Source organism: Lepisma saccharinum, chromosome 30, assembly GCF_977018435.1.
Source record: "Lepisma saccharinum chromosome 30, izLepSacc3.1, whole genome shotgun sequence".
NCBI lineage: Eukaryota > Metazoa > Arthropoda > Insecta > Zygentoma > Lepismatidae > Lepisma > Lepisma saccharinum.
Genome location: NC_139258.1, coordinates 28,147,450 through 28,172,516, shown reverse-complemented (window position 1 = coordinate 28,172,516; position 25,067 = coordinate 28,147,450). Strand labels below are relative to the sequence as shown.

General features: G+C 34.8%; 1 protein-coding gene across 2 annotated transcripts in view; it reads left to right on the top strand.

Annotated features, from left to right (window-relative positions):
* Window positions 1-25,067, top strand: part of LOC145981997 (autophagy-related protein 16-1-like) — a 731,341-nt gene that overhangs the window by 52,019 nt on the left and 654,255 nt on the right. The window contains exon 9 of one of the 2 annotated variants that reach the window (XM_083115531.1): window positions 2,218-4,109. The exons of the other annotated variant lie outside the window; for it this stretch is intronic. Within the exon in view, the coding sequence (XP_082971657.1) occupies window positions 2,218-2,226 (9 nt within the window). The 3' untranslated portion in view covers window positions 2,227-4,109. Of the gene's footprint in view, window positions 1-2,217; window positions 4,110-25,067 lie in introns of those variants that run through there. 2 annotated transcript variants of the gene reach the window in all.

The window sequence follows — 25,067 nt, the reverse complement described above, 5'->3', positions numbered from 1 at the left end:
TAAAGTTCTCCCCTGTACTTTTGCACCATGCTATGAAGGCATATAGGGGATGTGGAATTAGTCCCCACACTTTCTTGATCATAGCTGAACGTGGGTGTGTTATGATCACAACCGTGCCCCTGGCCTCCTTCACCAGAGTTTGATCCAGGTACCCACTTTATGCAATGCTGGGTGGGTGCCGGAGCTGCTTGATCAGGTGGAAATAATCCAGGTTCTCCCCCACAGGGGATTGAACCAGAGTCTCTCACATTCTAATAATAATAATAATATGTCTTTTTCTACTGGAGATGTCTTCTCACATTTCAAGGTATGTTGGTATGCTACTCATCATCAAAGTTATAAAACTGAAAATTTAATTTTTATAATCCTAGTCTCCAAGTAGTGTAACCAAAATGTAAAATATATTTTTTTAAATCCATAGTTGTCTTATTGGAGAAAAATGCATATTTTACTTATGGGTGGCATATAAGATCTTTCTAAACTGACATTTTGGGTCCGTCACCAGATCCTCCTCCAATAAATCACATTAAAAAAGGAAAAAATTAAAAATGGAAAGTTGAGTAAAATCTGTATTTTATCTCTAATAATTATCAACTGTGATTGTCAACATTTTAGAAATTACTATACTTGTCTGTTATATTGAAATTATTTTTGAAGTCAGTTCTTTGTATTATTTTTTAAAAATGTATTTTTTCGAGGTCTGTGAAATATATTATCTTAATTTGATGTATATACAATCATATTTCTGTAAGGACTGTTCAAAAAGAGATTTCCAACATTACAATAAACAAAGCAAATGTGATATGTGAGAACAGCCAGAACAGCAAAATTGTTACTCTGTTTTGCATACAAATCACAATAATATTAAAGTGTTACTGAGATTATATATTACATATATTCTTTTTTGGTGTGATTTTTAATTTTGTGCATATGGTGTGCAGATAGGTTTGTAATGAAAGAATTTTCAAGGAGAATGAGTAACCTCATTTGCATAATCTTTAATGCATGTCGAAAATTGGCAGTTTTATTTTTTTAATGCAAAATTTGGAAAAGCTACTTCTGCACATGACATTTTGTAATTTAGTACATGCAATGAATGACTTACGAATGCAAAGTTTTTTTGTATTTGTGTGATTGATGGATGCTGCTTTAGATATGAAAATGAAATCACAAAACAGTGCTTTCTACAAACCTTGTTCCTCTTTATTGAAATATGCTGTATGGAATATGTCACTTCTGTGATGGTAAGTCTTTTTTTTTTGAACAGCCCATATTTTTTAGGTTATTTAAGTAAGTAATATGTACTTTCAGATATAATAGAAATGATAGTTGTAGCCATTTTTTTTAGTTTCAGCAACCACATTAGTAAAAAAGTGTGTTATGAAGATATTCATTTTAAATTTGTTACACATGTTTTGAGAATATTTTAGGTTAACCCTTAAACAATGGAGTATGCTTGCCGGTAAACCTGCAAACTATGGATGTGTTTTCAGCAGGAAATTTAAACTTCCGCATGCTTTTAAATAAAATTGTATATCTCTGGAACTAAGAATGCTAGCGTTACAAATTGTCCCTCATTTTGTTTAGTACACATTGTGCTGTAAGCCTGCGGTAGAATAAACAAATTTTCCATAATCTGTTAGAAGAAGAAAGATAAAGCTTTTTTTTCATTAAATTTGAAATTCATTGGACCCCCATGCGGGCAACGCAGGACATGAAGGTATAAAACGGTACCTGCGTATTGCCTGATATATTTTCCAATACAGTGGGAAAATTTTTTCAATTATTGCTTTCCCTTGGTGAAGTGTATTTCTAAAAACCAGAATTGAGAAAAGAACAATGCTGTCAAAATTAATGGAAAAAAAGACAAGAAATCACATTATTTCTTCAGGAAATTGCCCCCCCCCCCAATATAGCAAGAATGAAATTAAACTTTACTAATTGCTAATTACATACCTCAAGGCTCGTGCACAACTCCGACCATTATCCGAATCACAGTATGTCCTATAAGTCACATACTAGGAAAAAAGCTGTTTGTTTCATTACGGCATTAAGGAACAAGCCATAGTTAATGGAAATACCTATGGTTACATTATTGAACAAGCCGTAGTTTAAGGGTTAAGTAACTAAGCATGGAATATGTTGCTATGTTCATTTTGTGATCATTCCCTTTGAATTTGGGAATGGCAAATGGTTACATGTTGTAATTTGTTTTAGGTGACATGAGTGATCTGAAGAGGAACTCCGTACCAGTGACTACCAGGAAATGGATGGATTCCATTTCAAATTTCATGCTGAAGTACATTGTGCGTAAAGTAAAGAGGTGAACATGGAAGAGTATGAAGTTTTGATGTTATGAACACCTTACAGCTTCTGGTGTTAAAATACCCACTTTGCAACAAAATCTGCTCCGAAGAGTAACAACTAAGGTACATCCCAGAGATCCTCTGAATCACCAGCCTTACGGAACCAGGAGAGTGTCCCCCAAGTTTACAGAAATTCCTGATTTTATGCAGCAAATGTGTGTACATTTTTTCAAGATGATGCCATGGTTGTTCATACGTTCACATTATTACAAGTCTTTTACAATTTTCTTGTATTCTGCAAAAAGCCACAATATTTTACACAATTTTTTAGTAAGTTGTCAGCTGGAAAAAACTTATACACATATGTTAATAGCAATAAAATATTTTTAAACATCTCAAGAATTGTGGTTGACCACAGATCATTCTGACAGATGATTCAGTTTGCGATTACAAGGCATGTAGTTGACTACATCAAATTTTCATGTTGAACATTTTACATTGTGAATTATACAATAATTTTCTTGCATGCAGTATTGCATACACATCATCTTTGATAAGTCTTCTATTTTGAAACCTAATTGGTCATCTCAGTAGAAAATAAAACTGTACCACCTCAAATGGCACAAAAAAATTGGTAATGATTTTGAAGTCAATAGCACATAATGATACCAAACTTGAAAGCAGGTGCATGATTTGTAAATTATAAAGATGGTTCTGAAATGTGAAACTAAGTAGTGAATCTCTGCATGTTTTTCTCTCAATTTCCACATTTTAAAATAAGTATAATTGTTATGTATCATATGCTGAATAGTACTAGTAACATGTTGTTTTGATGTAACATTTTAGAACAAATGCTTGCTTCATGAGACATTTGTCATTTGATCAGTCTTACAGATTGATTGATTGATTTAGTTTATTTTACTTTGCATTTCTGCCACTTTTGGCTAATCGCAAGGATGAGGATGAGTGTTAACGGATATAATATTGATCTAATAAAGGGAACATGTATTCTGAAACATTACATCAAATAACTGTTTACTCGCTTGTAACAACCTTAAATTAGAAGAGATGATGTACAGTGCATGTTATATGTAAAATAAGAATTAAATAGTATTAGTAATACCATCAAGAAATTTTATTTTATTTTTATTATGTAAAGAACTCCAACTTGAATTATTTTTTTCTGACAAATGTTGTAAGCAGTTTACTATTGATTAATCTTTGTATTCACGTACATTGAGTAAATTACTTTTTTTTAATCCTAGTGTGTTTATATATAGGCCATAAGATTTATTGTGATACAGTTCACACCACTAGCTGGTCCGTTATCAGCTTGAAAACCCTAGTAGCCATCATGTGTTTGCTTTCATCCACTAAGAGGAGTGCTGGAGAAACCAAGTGCTTTGTCTCTGCCAGCGTTCGCTGTTCCCTTTACAAAGGGAATTTGAACACTTGGTTGTCACGTTTTCAGCAGAGGGTAGGGGAAGCCAACCAACACAGCAGGTATTTTTTTTTTCATTTGGCAAAGGAAAAAATAATTTATCTAAACTCATTGATATTTTTTGCCTTTCGAATCAATCTGCAACAGCATAGTTTGTCACCATGTCTGCACAAAACATATGTTTGTCAACAACAGATGACAAGCGACTTACTGGTGAAATCTGTACCAGGATAAACTTTGTGACCTGTAGATGCAAGCATAAAATAAAAGAGTAAATTCTGAATTTTGATCTCGGTAATTTTATATGATTTTTTTCTAGAGAAATAAACATATTGCTGAATAGCTACAGGAACATATTTGTAATTTTATTTATACATTGAAATGAAATGTTAATATTCTATATTTGTGTGAAAGTGTATTTAAATATACTATTTTTTTATGGACATTGTCTGTAACATGCATACATTAAACAAGTATTAAGCAATCATATCCAAGAATTTAACAACTGCCTTTTAAACTCTTGAAGTTGAAAAGTATTATTTGTACCTTTTTGAATCTTTTGAATATGTTGAACAACAACAACAACAAAATTATTGCTAAAATGATGCAATGGTTACAATAAAATTGCACGAGGTAGCCAGAAACTGAAGTAATTTTAACATCTTTGATAATTTTGTATGAGATATCTATAGTTAAAATAAATTTTTAATAATGAAAAGTTGTATGTAGGACTAATTGTTCCCAGTTTTTGAAGTGAATTGATTTTTCGAATCCATATATTGTGATATATAAGTAATTGTAATATTTGATATGCAGAAAGGTATTCTCTACTCAAATTGGAGGGCTCGTATATCTTGTTTGTGTGAGTTTGCACACAGGCTGATGTATATCTAGCATGGAAGAAATGTTTATCCTAAAGTGATAAATTTATTGAATCTATCACATTTTAGGATGAGTTTAATCATGTGTTGCATGATTAAAAGGATGCATGATTCAGCTTGTTACCTCTGTTCCCATTTTCCAATAGTGATTACAACATCTTAATGATATTAACTTAGCTGGCTCGGTGGGCACGTACATAAAGTGATTAACGTTTGATCTCGCCACTGAATTTCCCGTGTTTGAGACCCAGTTTGGCCATAAGAGTTCTGTGTGTCTACCTTTATCAATTTCATGATTAGACAAAAGTGGAAGAAATTCAAAATAAAATAAGCAAAGATACAAATACATTACCTCTAACTTACAGAAATATCTTACCAAAGAAATCCGAATCTTTATATAGGTAAAAACAACAGTATATTCATCATTTACATCTATTCAAGTTGTTGAGTAGAACTGCAAGAATTGTAATAAATTATTAAACCATTTAATTTTGGTTGTGTGGAGAGGCGCAACCACGAATTTTTGTCTGGGGGGGGGGGCAAGTACCAGGATAAACGTACCAATAATAATAATAATAATAATTACAGAAACATTAATAATTTCATTATTATTATTATTTCTACTACTGGTAGTAGTAGTAGTATCAATGACGTTATTATCCTGATAAATTACGCAAAAAGGGGGTTAGAACTCTGTGCTAAAGCATTTGTTTGGAACAAACGATTTGAAATATTTTTTCAACACCGTCAATTTCACATTAGATAATAATGGAAAACAAGCACACAAACTATATTCTTGAATGGCAGAAAATGAATGATAAATGCATTCTGAAGATAATTCTTTTTGTACATAAAACATGTATAACTTTCATGTACAAGATATGTTTTACACATATGCAACATGGAGTGACATAAAACAAGGAAACACATATGCAACATGCTAACAGTAAATTGTATACATATTCTAAGTTAATTCAATACATATATACAATACATTACATAAAAGAATCAAGATTGCGAGCGAAGCGAGCAAGAACATTTTTAGATCTAACTTTTGCAATTGAAAGCAATATTGATTTAATAGGGTGCCAATAATTTCACTGGATGCCATGGCATTCTCTTTTTTCACAACTTTTTTTTTTCATTTAGATCATTTGGTGCCCATGGCCGACTCCCACTGCCCCCTACCTACGGTTCTGAACTTGACGAGACAGAAAAGAAGGTATTGGGAGCGAAGCGAGCAAGAAAATTTTACGAAATGTATTTTTATTTGCATAAAATTTTAAATCGAAAGTGGTAATTGCTCCTCTGTGCTCCCCCTACAGGTGCCCTTGGCCGTCTACGTTTGACCCCCTAGAATTAACTTCCATCGAAGGTTGGGGGGTGGGAGGGCAATGCCCCCCTGTGGTTGTGCTACTGGTACACATATTGAATGCAGTACAAAACACAAATACAAAACTGAATGTGTATTGTCTCTAGTGTATGTTAAAAGTTACACTATTTTGTTCAATCACTTATTATTAATCATATTTTAAAAGATAGGTAGTGTGATCATTTTTTATTTTTTCGTTCTGAGATTACATTATCTTTGCGAGACATTGTGTCATGTTATTTAGTCAGAAGAAAGCTATAATTTTTAATGAAACATTTTTCTTTTAGATTTATAAATTATTCATAAGTTGACTAAGTTGCAACATGTACCTATTTTCTTGGTCTGAACTTTCAAACGAAACTTAGTTCTTCATCAGAGAAGAATTCATTAAAAGATAGAGTTTCATCATAAAATTGAGTCCAACTATGACTTGATATTATTGCATGAGAATCATGATGACTGATAAAGTTTTATCATATTTTATGTCTTATTAACTTTAATTTTGTTTTACATAATACAAAGTCCACCCATAAAGAAACCAAACTGTCAAAAAATAAAAGAACCAAACCAAATAAAAAGGTACCGTATTCTGGCAACACTGCAAAGAGCTATATCTAAACTTCCCGCCAGTGCACGTTTCAACCTGTTACAGGCAGTCTGTATCGGGACAAGCGTGCGTCAGATGCAGGTCATGTGCAGGCAGCGTACAAAATACATGCACCAAGATGGAATAACGTTACAGCATAAAGTTTTGTTACAAATTGGGTAAACCGTTTACCGAAACATTGCAGATGATACGGGCAGTGTAACAGTTGGGCTGAAAAGTTCGTAGGCTAACATAGTAAAAAATATTTTTTTTGACAAAATAAAAGTTATTTTATTATAAAAATTTTGAAATTTTGAAAAAAAAATTTAGAAAGAATAATTTAAAAAAAATTACATTGCAAAATATGTTATAGAGAAATTACAAAAGTCATTCCTTGCACTGGCAAACCATTCTGTAGTCCCTGATGGTATGGTATTTCTCAAAACATGTGATGACGCAGAGTGGTGGAGCGGTGTGGAAATTCGTAAGTAGTATCAAGATACTGGGTGGCGAAAAGTTCAGTTTGTTCTGCTGTGTGTTCAAATACTGAGCGGGGGAAATATTTGATAAAACAAGAAAATGGTGTACTAATTACTGTACTGTCACCAAGTAACTTAGCACTTGCCTGTGTCGAACTTCCCGCACCTAGATCAATGCTGCTTTGCACTCTGCTCTATGATGTTACGGACGGCGGTACAAATTCTTCATCAGACACTACACAATCACTGTCACCACTTGAAGTCTCATAAAAACTGTCGCTATTATCATCACAATTTAATTCACCTTCTGATTCAACAGTTGAGTAACATCATTATCAGACAAGTGTTGACGACTTGACGAAGCCATGTTGTTTACATTCGAACATGCATTTGAAACTGACATGTCAGAGCACTCAATGCTCATATTCTAAACGGAGGCGTAATTAGCGACATCATACGGATATAAACAAAACTACAAGTTCAAATAGTTCCAAATAGTATCAACATATGTCTGAAGGCTACTAAAAGCAACGTACTGCGGAAATGCGACACCCGCAGCGAGTGGAAGTATGAACTCGCAATAATGCGACTTCCGTGGAGCAAGGCACCTGGCATGCTGTGCATAAATGCGACGACCGCAGCGAAAGAGTTAAAATTATTATGATGTTTTCGTCGGTAACAGCCTCTTTGGGGCGTCCACTGCGTGCATCGTCTTCGATGCTCATTTCGCCTCGTTTAAATTTAGCAAACCACTTCTCAACGGTTGATTTTCCTGGTGCAGAGTCCGAATAATGTTTATCAAGCCAAGCCTTGGCTTCAACAGTATTTTTTTTTCGCCAAAAAGCAATGCTTTAATAACACATGAAATTCTGTTTTTATCCATTTTTTCACAATAACAAAAGCTGCTTCACTCACAATGCTATATCTCACCAACTAATTATCCGGCAGTTGTGAAATTTATACACGTATCTTTTGAAGGTTAGTACTAAGTAAAAATCACATGGATTTAATTCTAGTAACGCCATCTATGAGTCAGCCTACGAACTTTTCAGCCCAACTGTTATGGTGATGCAGCATTATCAAAAAGACAGAGTGTGCAGTGGAAAGGACAGTTCTCATCCGTAAAGAAAAAAGCACGGATGTCAAAATCGAAGACAAAGGTGCTGCTGATCGCATTTTTTGATTCCCAAGGACTGATCCACCATGAATTTGTCCCTGAAAACCAAAAAATCAATCAGTGGTATTATAAAGAAGTGCTTAGTCGACTCAGAAACAGGATGAAGAGTGTTAGAAAGGACCTCTGTGATTCTGGCCAATAGTTTGTTACATGATAATGCTCGGCATCGTACCGGATCGTCTGTAGAACAATACCTTGCTAAGCATTCTGATGGAAAATCTAGGCTGGTTTGAAAATTTGTCCAGGAAGAAAAGTTGCTGCATTGATATTTGTATTTTTGATATTTAGCATCGCTTTTCTGCCAATTTTGGCTAATTGCTACTATGAGGATGAGTGATATGATGACATTGATGAAGGAACACTCACAAAGAATGTCCATGCCCTGGACGGCATTCAAACTGTGGACTGTTGGTATCATAGGATGCTAACAACTTCACCACAGAGATCGACTATTGCATTTGTGTCACTCATAGTTGTTAGTAAGTGCGTTATAAGAATTAGTTCAGATTTCCTTACTTGAAACCTGACTTGGTTTTTAACCCAGCAGGATGATGCATGATCCCCGCTAGGATATAAGGGCGGTGTTGGGTAAAGAATCTCACAACCAAAATTGCTTCCCAAGTCCAAATTATAATTGTTTTAAAGCATTGAATTAATATAATTTTATTAATTTTGAACATTTGCATTGAATCACACAATTGATAAAAATAAGAAAGTAGAGTATGTTGAAATACCAAACAAACATGTAGGCACGCATTATGTAAAATATGCCCAGGCAGTGTTTCTACAAGTGGAACTAACTAACAAACAGCCGATTCAAGGTCTAGACACTAAAAAATTCACTGGAAAGGTACTGAGAAGGGTGGTCCCAGACATTCATCAGAAGCGATCAAAAAATATATTTCAAAATTGGATGGGTAATTTCACCCATACACATGTCCTTACGGGTTTAATGCAGTATGGAATGTACAGTCACGGACACTGCCGGCTTGTAACGAATACATTGACTTTCAATTGAATCGTTACAAGCCGGCAGTGTCCGTGACTGTACAAGGGATGGCAATGGTTAATCTGTTAATGGAGACTACCAACTAATTATTTTCCTGTAGTTTACGGTTATTACAAGCATAAGAAAACAGTTTTTTCTTTGTGACGTTTCAGGAGAACACACGCTCCTTTCATCAGACATTTATTTTCATTTTGACTAAAGATACAGTTATAACAATGGTTAGTAATTTTTAAACAAAAAGAATCTGTTATATAATGGATGTTGTCAATGTTACATTGTTGTAATATAGCAACTTAACTGTGAAAAAAGCAGTCTATTTTATTTTTATTTTAGAATTTTTTAAATTATGAATCCCAAATATCATCAGGTAATTCAAATTCATCATTGTTTTCACAAAGTCTCTTGATGTTTTCTGTTACATTAAATTTTAAAGATGGTGGCTTACTCCATTTGTGAAAAAGAAAACTCCACACTGGATCTATGTTACCATTTTCATTATTTAATTTATTCCAGTGTTCTTCTGCAATGAACGAGGCTTCCCAGACATTCAACTCTGTGTTTCCCGTTAATCTTTTTAAAACCCTTCTCTTTTTAATCAAATGCTTCTCTTCGATGATATGAGTTGACAAACCTGTTCTTGGGTTTAGATTTATAATGTCCAAATCATGTTCATGCCATCTTATTGCCATTTTCCTTGCTGTTTGTCCCACATAATCTTTTGAACATGAACAACTTATATTATATATTCCTGTGGTTTCCACATCTGGTAGCGAGTTTCTCATTTTGAATTCATTAAATGTACATTCCAAACTTCTTGGTGATTTAAAAACAATTTTGAAATTAAAACTTTTAAAAATTTTTGCAATTTTATGTGAGAATCCCTTGTGGAATGGAATGCACACAAATTTCTTTTCAACAGATTTTTCATCTTTGTCTGTATTTCTCTTTTCCTTTAGTTTTCTTGCAACTTGTTTTTTGATTTGGTTTATTCTGTTAGTGTGAAAATGGTAACATAGATCCAGTGTGGAGTTTTCTTTTTCACAAATGGAGTAAGCCACCATCTTTAAAATTTAATGTAACAGAAAACATCAAGAGACTTTGTGAAAACAATGATGAATTTGAATTACCTGATGATATTTGGGATTCATAATTAAAAAAAAAAAAATAATTCTAAAATAAAAATAAAATAGACTGCTTTTTTCACAGTTAAGTTGCTATATTACAACAATGTAACATTGACAACATCCATTATATAACAGATTCTTTTTGTTTAAAAATTACTATCCATTGTTATAACTGTATCTTTAGTCAAAATGAAAATAAATGTCTGATGAAAGGAGCGTGTGTTCTCCTGAAACGTCACAAAGAAAAAACTGTTTTCTTATGCTTGTAATAACCGTAAACTACAGGAAAATAATTCTATCATGCAAGCAATGCGTACATACAAGAAAAACTATTACCAACTAATTGTTATATGATTTTATAAAGAAGCTGTAATGACCTGGACATTACATTGTGATTCTTTGTTATTTAGTTGAAATGTTGTGTTTGTTCGCTTTTTAATTTGGCAAATATTTATGGTGTCATAGACAACTTGTGCCAGATGGACAGATAAACTACTCTTGAAGTACCAGGACCTGGCAACATTTAACAAACTGAGAGATTTATCAACAATCTCAAATGACGATAGCAGCGGGTTAATAGTGGCAGAAAAAATGTTGAAATAATTGTAATATGTAGTTTCAAGTTTATTTGATTGCTGTTAAGGTGAAATAGTAAGTATTGATTTCCACACCTGGTGATTACAAGAGTCTTTTGACAACGACAAGATGAGCGAAGGGCAAATTCCTGAGCTGACTGAAAGGTACGTAACAGGAATTTATTGGCGACCAAAGTGGTAGCATGGAGAGAAAATTAATTTCGATCACCAGGTTAGTGAAAAATATTCTTGATTCGCGTGCAGTTTCAGCTTACGTGATTTAGTTTCTGACTGCTGAAGCTTCGGAGACTTTGCGTGTAGCTTCAGATTATGTGATTCGGTTTCGTAGGACTGAAAATTCAGAAACTGTCGCGTGCATTTTTTGTTGATGTGATTCGGTTTCGGCTTACGTTGTAAAGTGTAGTGATAATAGCCCTTCTTAAGGTAGCCCAAGCTTAACACAGTTTCCTCGATGTAGACTACTAAAGAATAGAAGATAAGTTGCTGGGAATGCAGAAGAGGTTGAGGAGTGACAGCAAGAAGCATAAGATGGCCCATTTGATGTGCTGCCAAGATGTTAGCAGAATGGAGGAATGGGTTGCGCAGTGTTACGAGTGCTCAATGGAGTTCCATTTGAAGTGCGCAGAGTTTCTTCAGCTGAAGGAGTCTTATTCAGCAGAAGAGTTGAAGTGTAAGAAATGCAATCATAAGGATATACCAAACACTGCAGGAAAGGAGATTACTTTGATGGATGTGTTACGGCTATTGGAAGCGCAAAGAGAAGAAGGGATTAGAGAAATAGAAGAACAAAGGGGAGAAAGGAAAAGGGAAATAGATTAACAAAGAGAAGAAAGTAAGAGAGATAGGAAATTACAAGCAAAAAAGAAAAAGATAAGGAAGATTTACTAAGAATAATTGAGGATGGAAGGAGGAAAGATAGGGAAGAGAAAATGGCAGATAAAGAAGATCAAGACCGTAAATTATCAGAAATTTGTCAAAAAATAAATATTGTAGAAGAGAGTAGGGAGCTCGATAAAGAAGAATTAATTTCAAATTGTAAATTCAACAAGGATGACTTAAGCAGAATAATAGATAAGGGCTGAAAAGCAGATAAAGAGGAACTTGATAAAAGGTGGGGAGAAATTATCCAACAATTAAATGATCAGCGAGATAAGCTAAGTCAGGAAATAGATGAAAGGAAAGAAGGAAATGGTCTTAGGAAAACTTCCAGAACATGAAAGGAAGGAAGAAGAAAGGGAAGAGCAGATTATGGCAGCTCTTAGAGCATTGGATTTGGATATAGAACAAAGGAAAAAAGATAAAGATGAGCGACAATTAGAAAGAGAGAGAGAGATAAAGAAGAAAGGCAACAGGAAAGAGCTAAGGACAAAGAGGAGAGAGAAAATGAAAGAAAGGAATAGAAGGTAGAGATAACGGGATTAGGAAGAAAGAAAAGGTAGTATTACATGGTAATACGAATTTAACTGAAGATAGCTCTACATCCTCTAAAGAATGCTCACATGCTAAAGGGTCCGATACTCGAAAGTGGAAAAAAGAAAACTAAACCGAAGGGATGTAAAATTTTTAGACTAGATGTACGAACCTGTTGATAATGATAGTTACAGTTGCTATTCTAGAATGGCTGATGTTAATTCGCTTGCAAAATTCAGTGGTGAAATTAATTCAGGTTCAGCAGAAACTGAAGGCATTATAACATATATGGACTTGATGCGGATGCCTATGGAGTATCGCCTAAAGGTGTTACCATCTTCAGAAGCCAAGCAGAGAGAAATGCAGACTGAGAAACCGACGGTACAGAAAGGGTTCTGGCCTAAATCTGGAAGAATATTGGAAGATTTATGCCAGTTACTGTAATCTGACTGAAGAGGTAAACCAGTCAGAAGTTTTGCACATGATAATAAGTCCACTACCCCCACCGGATAAGGCAACTGGTTTTGACCAGAAATCCAGCTAATATAGATCAGTTAGCAAGCTTCTTAAGCAGATATGAAGCATCCGAAATGCAAGATAGTTGCAGGAATGAGCCGCCTAGATGGGAAAATAAGCGCCAGGGTTCTCTGAACCTTAGGTACACTAGTTTTGTCAGACCTTCTCCAGACAAGAACGAAGTTCAGAACTTCCAAAATCCTAACCGTGTCTTCCATAGTGAAAATTCAACCAACTGGAGAGATCGAAGACCAACAAGAAATAACTGGTACAGAAACCGAACTGCGCCTTATAAAGACGACTGGAGAGGAAATCGCCGAACCAATTGCGTAAAAGAGTGTGCAGTGCAGACCGATGATCCACCGACAGATATGAGAAGTAATCTGGATCCAAATACTTCCTCCTGGAGAAATTCAAAACCCCATAGTTTAGGTTCAAATACTAGAGATCTAGGAGGATGGCCCTCTCCAGAATTTCAAACTAATTTCCACTAAAGTTGAAAAGGTGGAAACTGGAAATTGTTTCAACTGTTAAATAAAATTTCCTCCACACAAGTGTTGTGTTCATTGTCTTTGTTGTGTGGAAGAAGGCCATATAAATGACCTGGGACATTACGTTGTGATTCTTTGTTATGCAGTTGAAATGATGTGTTTGTTCGCTTTTTAATTTGGCAAATATTTATGACGTCATAGACAACTAGTGCCAGATGGACAGATAAACGACTCTTGAAGTACCAGGACCTGGCAACATTTAACAAACTGAGATATTTATCAACAAGCTCAAATGACGATAGCAGCGGGTTAATAGTGGCAGAAAAAATGTTGAAATAATTGTAATATGTAGTTTCAAGTTTATTTGATTGCTGTTAAGTGTGTGTTTTCAAAAATATACCTTACATTAAGGTGAAATAGTAAGTATTGATTTCCACACCTGGTGATTACAAGTGTCATTTGACAACGACAAGATGAGGGAAGTGTAAATTCCTGAGCTGACGGAAAGATAAGTAACAAAGCTGCCAATAATTTTACAAATTTGAGGTTTGAAAATTAGGTCGGAGGATATTTTTACAAAGTCTTGTTATTTTGTTACTGTTGTTTTTAACTTTGAGACAATTGTAAAGTTACAATTAGCAAGGTCATTTTCTTTCACAATGGGCATGTTGTGTTTTTACAGTGTATGAAGAAGCACTGGAAGCTGGTATGATATCCCTTGCTGATGACATTCATACAAGTTTCCAGCATTTTTAGCACTATACTTCTTTTCTCCGTGCCATTCTGTTGCTCATAAAGCCAATTCGACACCTTGGTTGCCAAGCGCGGTAATTGATCGAATTTATATCATCTAGCTAAAGATTTGGGTTCGAGTCCTGGGCATGGGTGTTGTTTGTTAGTGTCTATTCATTAATGTAATCTAGTCATCACTTATCCTCATCATTGTGATTAGTGTTTAGATATTCTCATTGTGAGAATCGAACCCGAGGTGTCCCATGTGATACTCCCACAGTCTACTCGCATTTCAGTTGATTATGCATTATCTGGAACTGTAACATGGGTACTCAATTTAGTAACCGTCTGGCTCAATAATGTGAAAATGACACTTTATGCTGGTACTAGTGACAGACCATGAGACTTACAAGCAACTCTTCGGATTATGTTCTGTGTGAAATGGACACGCATTATTAGAGAAAAGAAGTTTATGCGGTGGTTTACTAGGGACTCGAATGTCGATATTTCTTACATCCTGGAAACGCAAAAAATGCAGGTCAATGAGGCTTGGACACCTGGACGTAAACATACAATCCTCTGTAGGGTTTGTGTTCTGCGTCTTTCTTTGTGCTTGTCCCCTGATTCATTTCATTACCTTTCTTCTCATCGTCGTAATTAGCAAAAAATAGCAGAAAAGGGACGTAAAATAAAGCAGTCAGTCGAGAAAAATACGGGTATTGTGTGTGTTTTAAAACTTCTTGTGAATATTATGTTTCAGAAATATTTATCTTTAGGTGCGTTTTCAAATTTTCTTGCCTACAGTTGCCAATTGTTTGTTTTAAGTCCACTTTATGCCCAGGTAGGTTATTCGGGACTGGACCTTCAGTTTAAAGTGGGATCCGAACCACTGTTCCATGTTCTTCGGCCTGTAGTTTGAATTTGTTGTAAACTCATTTGCGTGCGTATTTCAAATCCCTTTTTTCCACTTTGGTGAATAATAAATAGATGAAATGCAGTGACACTCAGACATAACACCCATACTTGCTTCAGGACTCAAACCGTGACCTTCGGCGGTGAGATCCAAACTCGACCATTTATCGTGCTCTGCCACTGGGGCGACGAATTACTTTTATTAGCGACAGAGTGACACCCGTAAAGGGAGTATAGTGCCAACGGTGGTGTAGTCCCAAGATTTTCAGAGAATATACACTAAGGTTCACGAAACGTTAAGGCATAAGGCATTCCCATAACTGACAAAATGAGGCATATTTTAATAATACAAAACGCATATTTGAATGATTGCATTTGAACGTAAGGGATACAGTACAACATGTTATTGTATTTTCTTTTCTTGTTGATATTGCTTTTGTGAATTGTTAGTTTGTATGCTGTTTATAACTTTAAAAATACTTCTAAGAACACTAAAAATAAAACATTTGGAAACTTTGAACACGGCACTATTTACATTATGCAACAAAGTATTCTTCTGTAGCTTGTCGTGAACGTTTTGTACAAACGTTGGCGTTTGCGGCAAGGTTTTTTTACAATCACATCTTCATCTTTTTCTGAGACTTAAACTGGTGGCATTTTTGATACTGGAGTAAAAGCCAAATTACATAAATAAATATAAATAGAATGAAAGTAGAAAGTAAAGGTTGGTGAGTAGGGGTGCCCACAGCGTCATGAGATTTTTTTTGGGGGGGGGACAAAATGTTATAGTTTAGCTACCAATTATATATATATATCTTCACACAAAAATAGGGGGAATAGTTTCGTTTGATTGATTTGTTATTGATTTTTATGTTTGTGTGGGTTGTGATGAATATTTCTTTTGGGGGAGATTCTGGTGAACAACTTTTGGGGGGATGCGTCCTCAGCCCTGGGGGTGGGGGGATGGGCACCCCTGCTAGTGAGTAAGGTTAACCAGAGGGGATACGGTACACCGTCGTATACCCTCAACTACAGCTGTGAGTGCTAATACGAGGACTGCTGGAAAAGGTTTCTGCAATCAATATGAAAAAAGACATGTGCAATTCTGGGAATGGCTTTATTGTTTTTCAAAGTATTCACACTTACGAACGATACACTTTTGCATACGCTCAAACCAATTTTGAAAGCATTTTTTCCACTCTGAAGCTGATACCTCAGAAACCGCTGTTCGGAATGCGTCAACAGCTTCTTCAGGCGACACAAATCGCTCACCACGCACCTTATTTTTCGTGTGTGGGAACAAAAAGAAGTCATTAGGTGATAAATCAGGTGAGTACGGACAATGAGTTATTAATTCGACATTTTTACTGGACAAAACATCAACAGTTTGGTGTGCTGAGTGGGAACTGGCGTAGAACTGGCGTTAGGATAATGCGACGATTTGGGTTTGTTTTACGCAATTCATTGATGGCCTCTGTCACACAAATTGTTATATACCACTCACCATTTACAGTCCTTCGATCTTCTAAAGCATTGTTGCCACATGTCCTGTATAACCGAAGAAACAAGCAATCAATTGCTTGGCAGCACACCTCGATCGAACAACTTTTGTTGGTTTCGGCTCACTTTGAAACACTCAGTGTATTGCTGTTTAGTTTCAGGTTCGTATGAATAGATCCAAGTTTCGTACCCTGTAACGATGTAGTACACCAAATTTGACTTGCCTAGGTTGAATTTTTTGAGAATTTTTTACAGCGATGTACACGAGCCTGTTTTTGAGCTTAGGTCAAGTTGTGTGAGATCCAACGGCTTGAAAGTTTCCGTACGTTCAGATGACCATGCAAAATCGTATGTATTGCTTTCATGTCAATGTTCAAGGATGCCTGAATCTCACGGTATGTCACATACCGATATCTCTAAATATTTTTACGCACAGCATCAACATTACTGGCAACAACAGACGTGGATGGACGACCTTCACGAAATTCATCACTGAGAAATGTGCGACCACGCTGGAATTCAGAAAACCAATTGTACACAGTCCTATTGGATGGTGGATCCCCAAAAGCCAAATAAAGTCGCTCGATGCATTGTTTCGGTGTTAAATTACATTTGAAATCATAAAAAATCATTGCCCGAATGTGTTCACGAGAAATTTTCATTTCTCACACGAAACTACTACTTCAAACTGCTGTGAAAAATAAACGAATAGGCTTAAACAATCAAGATAATTTGTACATAAAAGAAGTATATTCTTTCGATTTTTATAATAGCGGAACACTAACGCCACTGTTGATGGTAGTTTGGAGAAACTTTTCCAGCAACCCTCGTAATACTGAAAACGTGTTTGAACATCATCCTAGCAAGGCGCTAAAATACATTGGACTCCTTTGTGATATCGCGCCGGCTTCCAGTGCTTGTTTATGCAGCGTAAAAACACAACAAGCCCATTGTGCACTAGAACGACCTTGCGAATTGTAACTTTACAAATAAGATGGGCTTATCTTGGAATTGAACATCCGAGGAACCCAGTCACTGGAAATCCTGTTCTCTGGATCAACTGTGAGAATGGATTAGCAGCGGACAGTGTAAAGTAGGAAGGAAGGCTTTAGACATTTTTTTGTTTCCGTTTTCGTTCCCTTGTTACAGAGGTAGTCGTCAGATGAGCATGCCTTCCGTTGAACAAGAGTAGAGAAACATTTCTCCCATGTTTCTACGTGCCTATCTGGAAACAATGCATGGTATTGTTTTACTTTGCTATTTTCGTTCTTTCTACAGAATGAGTTTAGTCAAAGTGATCCGAGAAGGGGTTCGATATTGTCGTGCAAGGGTATCACCTTCAATGGAGGTCACGGATGGGACGTTGTCAAACATTTTTATGGGACGGCCAGGCCGTTGATATAAAATTGAATAAAAACAATAATTTTAGTTATGTTACAATTGCCATATCCATGGGAGATTTGGAGTTGGAGTTTCAAGCCCGCTTTATGCACAGCTAAGCTAATCGCGATTGAATCCAGAGTTTAAAGTGGAATCAGATCCTCTGTGGGCCTGCTCCAGGCATCGAACCCGGAATCCATTGATTACAAGGCTGCAATGTAACCAGCACGCCATCGGGGAGGCCCCACACACCTTGGAAAAATGGTTTTCGTCATGACATTTATACTGAAGGGGTTCGTTCCTCCTCGTAAGGGAGCGTCATTTTCCTACACCTGTATTGGAAATTGACATCGTTCATTTAAAGATACAAGAAAGCCGAAAGTTTGTTACTCTTATTGTTAAGAACAGAAGTGAAGTTCATTTAGTTAGTATTCGAACAGAATAATCAAAGTAAGATCGAAAACATTGAGCGAAAAATACAGGAACACAGTTATATTCTACCATTTCACCCAAAGAACAAATGGTTCCACAGTTTTCAAAATTCTAATAATTACAGTTGTAGGTGAGAGGTCACACAACAAACTTTATGAAAAAAAAATCCCCCCCTAACATTTAAAGCCTTTTCTTGAACGAGACGTGCAAAAGTTAATAACTAACTAACTAACTCCCTAGCCTTCTTATACCCGAAGGTTCATGGCTACAGCAACACAGGCCTTGCATCTGTCCCTATCTTGAGCAAGTTCTATATACTCTTTTCCATCCCTACCGATTTCCCTTAGGTCCATCTCAACGTTGTCCCTCCATCTTCGTCTTGGCCTTCCTACAGGTCTTTTACCATCAGGTTTCCCAACAAGAATCCTGTAAACTCCTCTTTCCTCTCCCATTCGTGCCACATGGCCTGCCCACCTAAGTCTTCTTGATTTAATTATTCTAATAATATCTGGACATGAATACAAATTATGTAGTTCTAAATTATGTAACCTTCTCCACTCACCTGTCTCCTCATCCCTTTTAGGTCCAAATATTTTCCTAAGGATCTTATTTTCAAATACTCTCAATTTATGTTCCTCTTTCAATGTAAGGGACCAAGTTTCACATCCATATAATACTACAGGCAAAATTACGGTTTTGTATATTTTAACTTTTAGTTTCTTAGATATTAAAGGAGAAGACAAAAGTTTATGAAGAGAGAAGTAACATGCATTTCCTGAATTAAGCCTACTTTTTATTTCCTCTTTAATATAATTTTCATTTGTTAATATTACTCTTAAATATTTGAATTTGGAAACTGGTTCAAACGAGTTGTTATCAATAATTAGATTTTGATTATTACCTAAAACTTGGTTTCGGCCTGTAAGCATATATTTAGTTTTCTCTTTGTTAAATTCCAAACCTATCTCTTTAGCAGTTTTGAAAAATAATTTAGCATTATTCTTAATTGTATTCACATCATCCCCCAGTAAGTCTACATCATCTGCATATGCTAACAACTGAGTCACACCATTTAATTTTAGTCCTTCTTTAGTTTCTTTTACCTTCCTAACAGCATATTCTAAGGCAAAATTAAAGAGCAATGGAGATAATGCATCTCCTTGTTTTAACCCATCATGAATTGTAAATTTGTCAGATACATTAATACCCACACGAATTTTACTTTCTGTTTCACTGGTGCATATTTTTATCATACTAACAAGCTTCTTAGGTATTCCAAACTCGACTAATATATTATATAATTTATCTCTTTTGACCGAATCATATGCTTTTTTTTAAAATCAATGAATAGCTGATGGACATTTTGATTATATTCCCACTTTTTTCCAAGTGTCTGTCTGATGTGAAAAATTTGATCTGTAGTTGATCTGTTACGTTTAAATCCACATTGATAATCACCTATAATTTCATTAGCATATGGGGTTAGTCTTGTTAAAAGAATGTTAGATAATATTTTATATGTTGTTGAAAGTAGAGAAATTCCACGGTAATTATTGCAGTTCATTTTATCACCTTTTTTAAACACAGGAACAATTATAGATTCTTTCCACTGTTGAGGGATTTCTTCGTTATTCCATATTAAACAAATTAATTTATGAATTTGACATATTAATGAATTTCCACCATATTTAATTAACTCAGCTGGTATTAAAACAATGCCAGGTGCTTTGTTATTCTTTAGCCTTTTAATAGCATCTTTAACTTCAGTCAAGTTAGGTTCTGGAACTAAAGGTTCTGCTGTGTGTACTTCATTTACTTCTGATTTATCTCCTACATGGACATTTAAAAGGTCATTAAAGTAGTTCTTCCATCTATTTAGAATATCGCTTGGGTCAAATAGAAAATCACCGTCTTTATCTTTTATCAAGTTTACTTTAGGTTGCCACCCTTTTCTAAACTCATTTACACCTTTATATAAATCTCTGATATTTTTATTTTTGCTGTTTGTTTCAATTTCGTTAATTTTGCTTTTCAAGTAATCTCTTTTTTTACTTCTAAACGTACGGTTAACTTCTCACTTTATTCTATTATAATTGTTTAGATTTGTATCATCAGTTATATTTAACCACCTAAGTCTAATAGTTTTTCTTGTATGTACGCATTGCTTGCATGATAGAATTATTTTCCTGTAGTTTACGGTTATTACAAGCATAAGAAAACAGTTTTTTCTTTGTGACGTTTCAGGAGAACACACGCTCCTTTCATCAGACATTTATTTTCATTTTGACTAAAGATACAGTTATAACAATGGTTAGTAATTTTTAAACAAAAAGAATCCGTTATATAATGGATGTTGTCAATGTTACATTGTTGTAATATAGCAACTTAACTGTGAAAAAAGCAGTCTATTTTATTTTTATTTTAGAATTTTTTAAATTATGAATCCCAAATATCATCAGGTAATTCAAATTCATCATTGTTTTCACAAAGTCTCTTGATGTTTTCTGTTACATTAAATTTTAAAGATGGTGGCTTACTCCATTTGTGAAAAAGAAAACTCCACACTGGATCTATGTTACCATTTTCATTATTTAATTTATTCCAGTGTTCTTCTGCAATGAACGAGGCTTCCCAGACATTTAACTCTGTGTTTCCCGTTAATCTTTTTAAAACCCTTCTCTTTTTAATCAAATGCTTCTCTTCGATGATATGAGTTGACAAACCTGTTCTTGGGTTTAGATTTATAATGTCCAAATCATGTTCGTGCCATCTTATTGCCATTTTCCTTGCTGTTTGTCCCACATAATCTTTTGAACATGAACAACTTATATTATATATTCCTGTGGTTTCCACATCTGGTAGCGAGTTTCTCATTTTGAATTCATTAAATGTACATTCCAAACTTCTTGGTGCTTTAAAAACAATTTTGAAATTAAAACTTTTAAAAATTTTTGCAATTTTATGTGAGAATCCCTTGTGGAATGGAATGCACACAAATTTCTTTTCAACAGATTTTTCATCTTTGTCTGTATTTCTCTTTTCCTTTAGTTTTCTTGCAACTTGTTTTTTGATTTGGTTTATTCTGTTAGTGTGAAAGCCATTTTCTTTTGCTATATTAAAGAGCCTTTCTTCTTCATTTTTGATATCCTCATTATTAGAACGTAGTCTTTGTGCTCTCAGGAAAAAATTTAAAAATATGTTATCCATTGTTATACGCGAATGTTCTGATTTGGCATGGATGTATTTTTCCCCCGTTAATTTTTTTTTCTATGGACTGATGTTTGAATTGTTGAGTCAGTTGTCTTAATTTGCAGATCAAGGAAAGAAATTACATTGTTATTCATGGGTTCGCAAGTGAATTTTATGCGACGATGTGATTCATTTAACGATTTAAATACGTCCATGATGGTGTTCTCATTTTTAGCAATAATTAGCACATCATCTACATATCTGATGTAGAGTTTGATATCCGCACCTATCGCATTAACAATTGGAGATTCTATGTAATGAAGGAAAATGCTGGAGATGATTCCGGATACTGGGTTTCCCATTGATAGACCATTATTTTGCTGATAGATTTTGCCATCAAATATAGGTGCGGATATCAAACTCTACATCAGATATGTAGATGATGTGCTAATTATTGCTAAAAATGAGAACACCATCATGGACGTATTTAAATCGTTAAATGAATCACATCGTCGCATAAAATTCACTTGCGAACCCATGAATAACAATGTAATTTCTTTCCTTGATCTGCAAATTAAGACAACTGACTCAACAATTCAAACATCAGTCCATAGAAAAAAATTAGCGGGGGAAAAATACATCCATGCCAAATCAGAACATTCGCGTATAACAATGGATAACATATTTTTAAATTTTTTCCTGAGAGCACAAAGACTATGTTCTAATAATGAGGATATCAAAAATGAAGAAGAAAGGCTCTTTAATATAGCAAAAGAAAATAGCTTTCACACTAACAGAATAAACCAAATCAAAAAACAAGTTGCAAGAAAACTAAAGGAAAAGAGAAATACAGACAAAGATGAAAAATCTGTTGAAAAGAAATTTGTGTGCATTCCATTCCACAAGGGATTCTCACATAAAATTGCAAAAATTTTTAAAAGTTTTAATTTCAAAATTGTTTTTAAAGCACCAAGAAGTTTGGAATGTACATTTAATGAATTCAAAATGAGAAACTCGCTACCAGATGTGGAAACCACAGGAATATATAATATAAGTTGTTCATGTTCAAAAGATTATGTGGGACAAACAGCAAGGAAAATGGCAATAAGATGGCACGAACATGATTTGGACATTATAAATCTAAACCCAAGAACAGGTTTGTCAACTCATATCATCGAAGAGAAGCATTTGATTAAAAAGAGAAGGGTTTTAAAAAGATTAACGGGAAACACAGAGTTAAATGTCTGGGAAGCCTCGTTCATTGCAGAAGAACACTGGAATAAATTAAATAATGAAAATGGTAACATAGATCCAGTGTGGAGTTTTCTTTTTCACAAATGGAGTAAGCCACCATCTTTAAAATTTAATGTAACAGAAAACATCAAGAGACTTTGTGAAAACAATGATGAATTTGAATTACCTGATGATATTTGGGATTCATAATTTAAAAAATTCTAAAATAAAAATAAAATAGACTGCTTTTTTCACAGTTAAGTTGCTATATTACAACAATGTAACATTGACAACATCCATTATATAACGGATTCTTTTTGTTTAAAAATTACTAACCATTGTTATAACTGTATCTTTAGTCAAAATGAAAATAAATGTCTGATGAAAGGAGCGTGTGTTCTCCTGAAACGTCACAAAGAAAAAACTGTTTTCTTATGCTTGTAATAACCGTAAACTACAGGAAAATAACACCTAAGTCTAGCCTGATTTCTTATTTCTATTAGATTATGACATTCATTATCAAACCATGGCTTACTTTTTCTTGGTTTATGGTATCCTATACTTTCATTAGCTGCTGATTCTATTGCATTACGTATGTGCTCCCAATTCTTATTTACGTCTGTTTCATTTATATTTTCATCATCATTTAAATCCTGCAAAACATCAAATCTATTTGACAGTTTAATTTGGTAATCTTTCTTAATTCTTTCATCAGTAAACTTTCCTGTATCAAATTTTATAACTTTTAGATTTTGTTGCTTATGATTTATCACTGCGAGTCTTTCTCTTAATTTAGCAATTACTAAATAATGGTCACTGGCACAGTCAGCACCTCTATGTGTACGTACGTCAATTATACTAGTATGCCTTCTCTTATCAATGAGAATATGATCTATCTGATTATGAGTTTTACCATCTGGAGAAGACCAGGTATATTTATGGATATCTTTATGTTTAAAAGTGGTACTTTTCACAATTAAATTCTTTGAGGTTGCAAAAGTAATCAATCTTATACCATTATCATTACTTAATTCATGAAGACTTTCTTTACCAATCGTGGGTTTAAATGTCTCTTCTTTGCCAATCTGTGCATTACAGTCACCTAACAGAATTTTCGTATCATACTGAGAAAATTTATCAAAGACCTGTTCTAACTCTGCATAAAAATCATCTTTAGTATTGTCATCTTTATCTTCCGTTGGTGCATGGATGTTTATTAAAATAATTTTACACCACCTACCCTGTAAAACTGCATATGATATCCTATCATTAATAAATTCTACTGTTTTAAGAGCCGAGATAATTCTATTATTTATGAAAAAGCCTGTTCCAAAATTATGATTTTCAGTACCACCATAGAAAAAAGTATAATTTTTAGTTTTACAATTCCCTTCTCCTGGCCACCTAACTTCCTGGACAGCTACTACATCTAAGTTAATATCAAAATGCATTTAAGATACTAACTGCATAATATGCAAAATAAATAATGGAAAATAGTTGTGTTGGTATTCACTCGTTTGGTGGATCGAGTCTCCTCATTTATATAATAATAATAATTATTTCGAATAAAATAATTTTTGTTGGTTTATAATATTTATTACTGTATGATAACATTTATAACGCTGGTAATAATACTTATTATTTTTTTACTATTTGCCCCCACCCCCTGCAAAAATTTCTGGCGACGCCCATGGGTACGCAGGTGTATGTACGAATGTTGTTGAGGCGAGATTAGGGAGGGTTTTGGTCTCGTCTCAAGTTCCAAAATATTTAGTACCAGCACCCTGCACAGGTGCTTTCCCGGCGTGCAGATGTTATCAAATCAAATAACTTCCGTTTGTTTTTCATTAGTGGCAACTTGCCGCTTGCGTGTCGTTCAGACTGGCACGTTTTCTCAATGGCGTTCATGGTGTCCCTTCGACCCATTCGCGCATGCCTGGTGAATGCTTGTTTATAGACTGAAGCGGCCCATGTCGCTTCGGTTAGACCCTTATCCTGTCGCACGTCACTGGACTGTTAAATCTGAAAATATCAGGACCGAGGCGACACAAGCTGCAGGTGTCGTTTGCTACTTGTGTATCGCTCGAGTGGGCTGTTTTCTCAAAACCGTGGATCGCGTCACTTCGGTCTGTTTGCGCATGCGCAGTAAACGCTTCTTTATAGGCCGTGTTACGACTGTCGTGAACACCCGCTTTCGCTTCGGTGTTAAAGCTCTCTTAGAGAAAGGTCTAGAAATTTCTTCTACAATCCCCTTGAAAAGTAACGGAATCTGTTGTGATAAATGAGGGAGCCCTGTAAGTT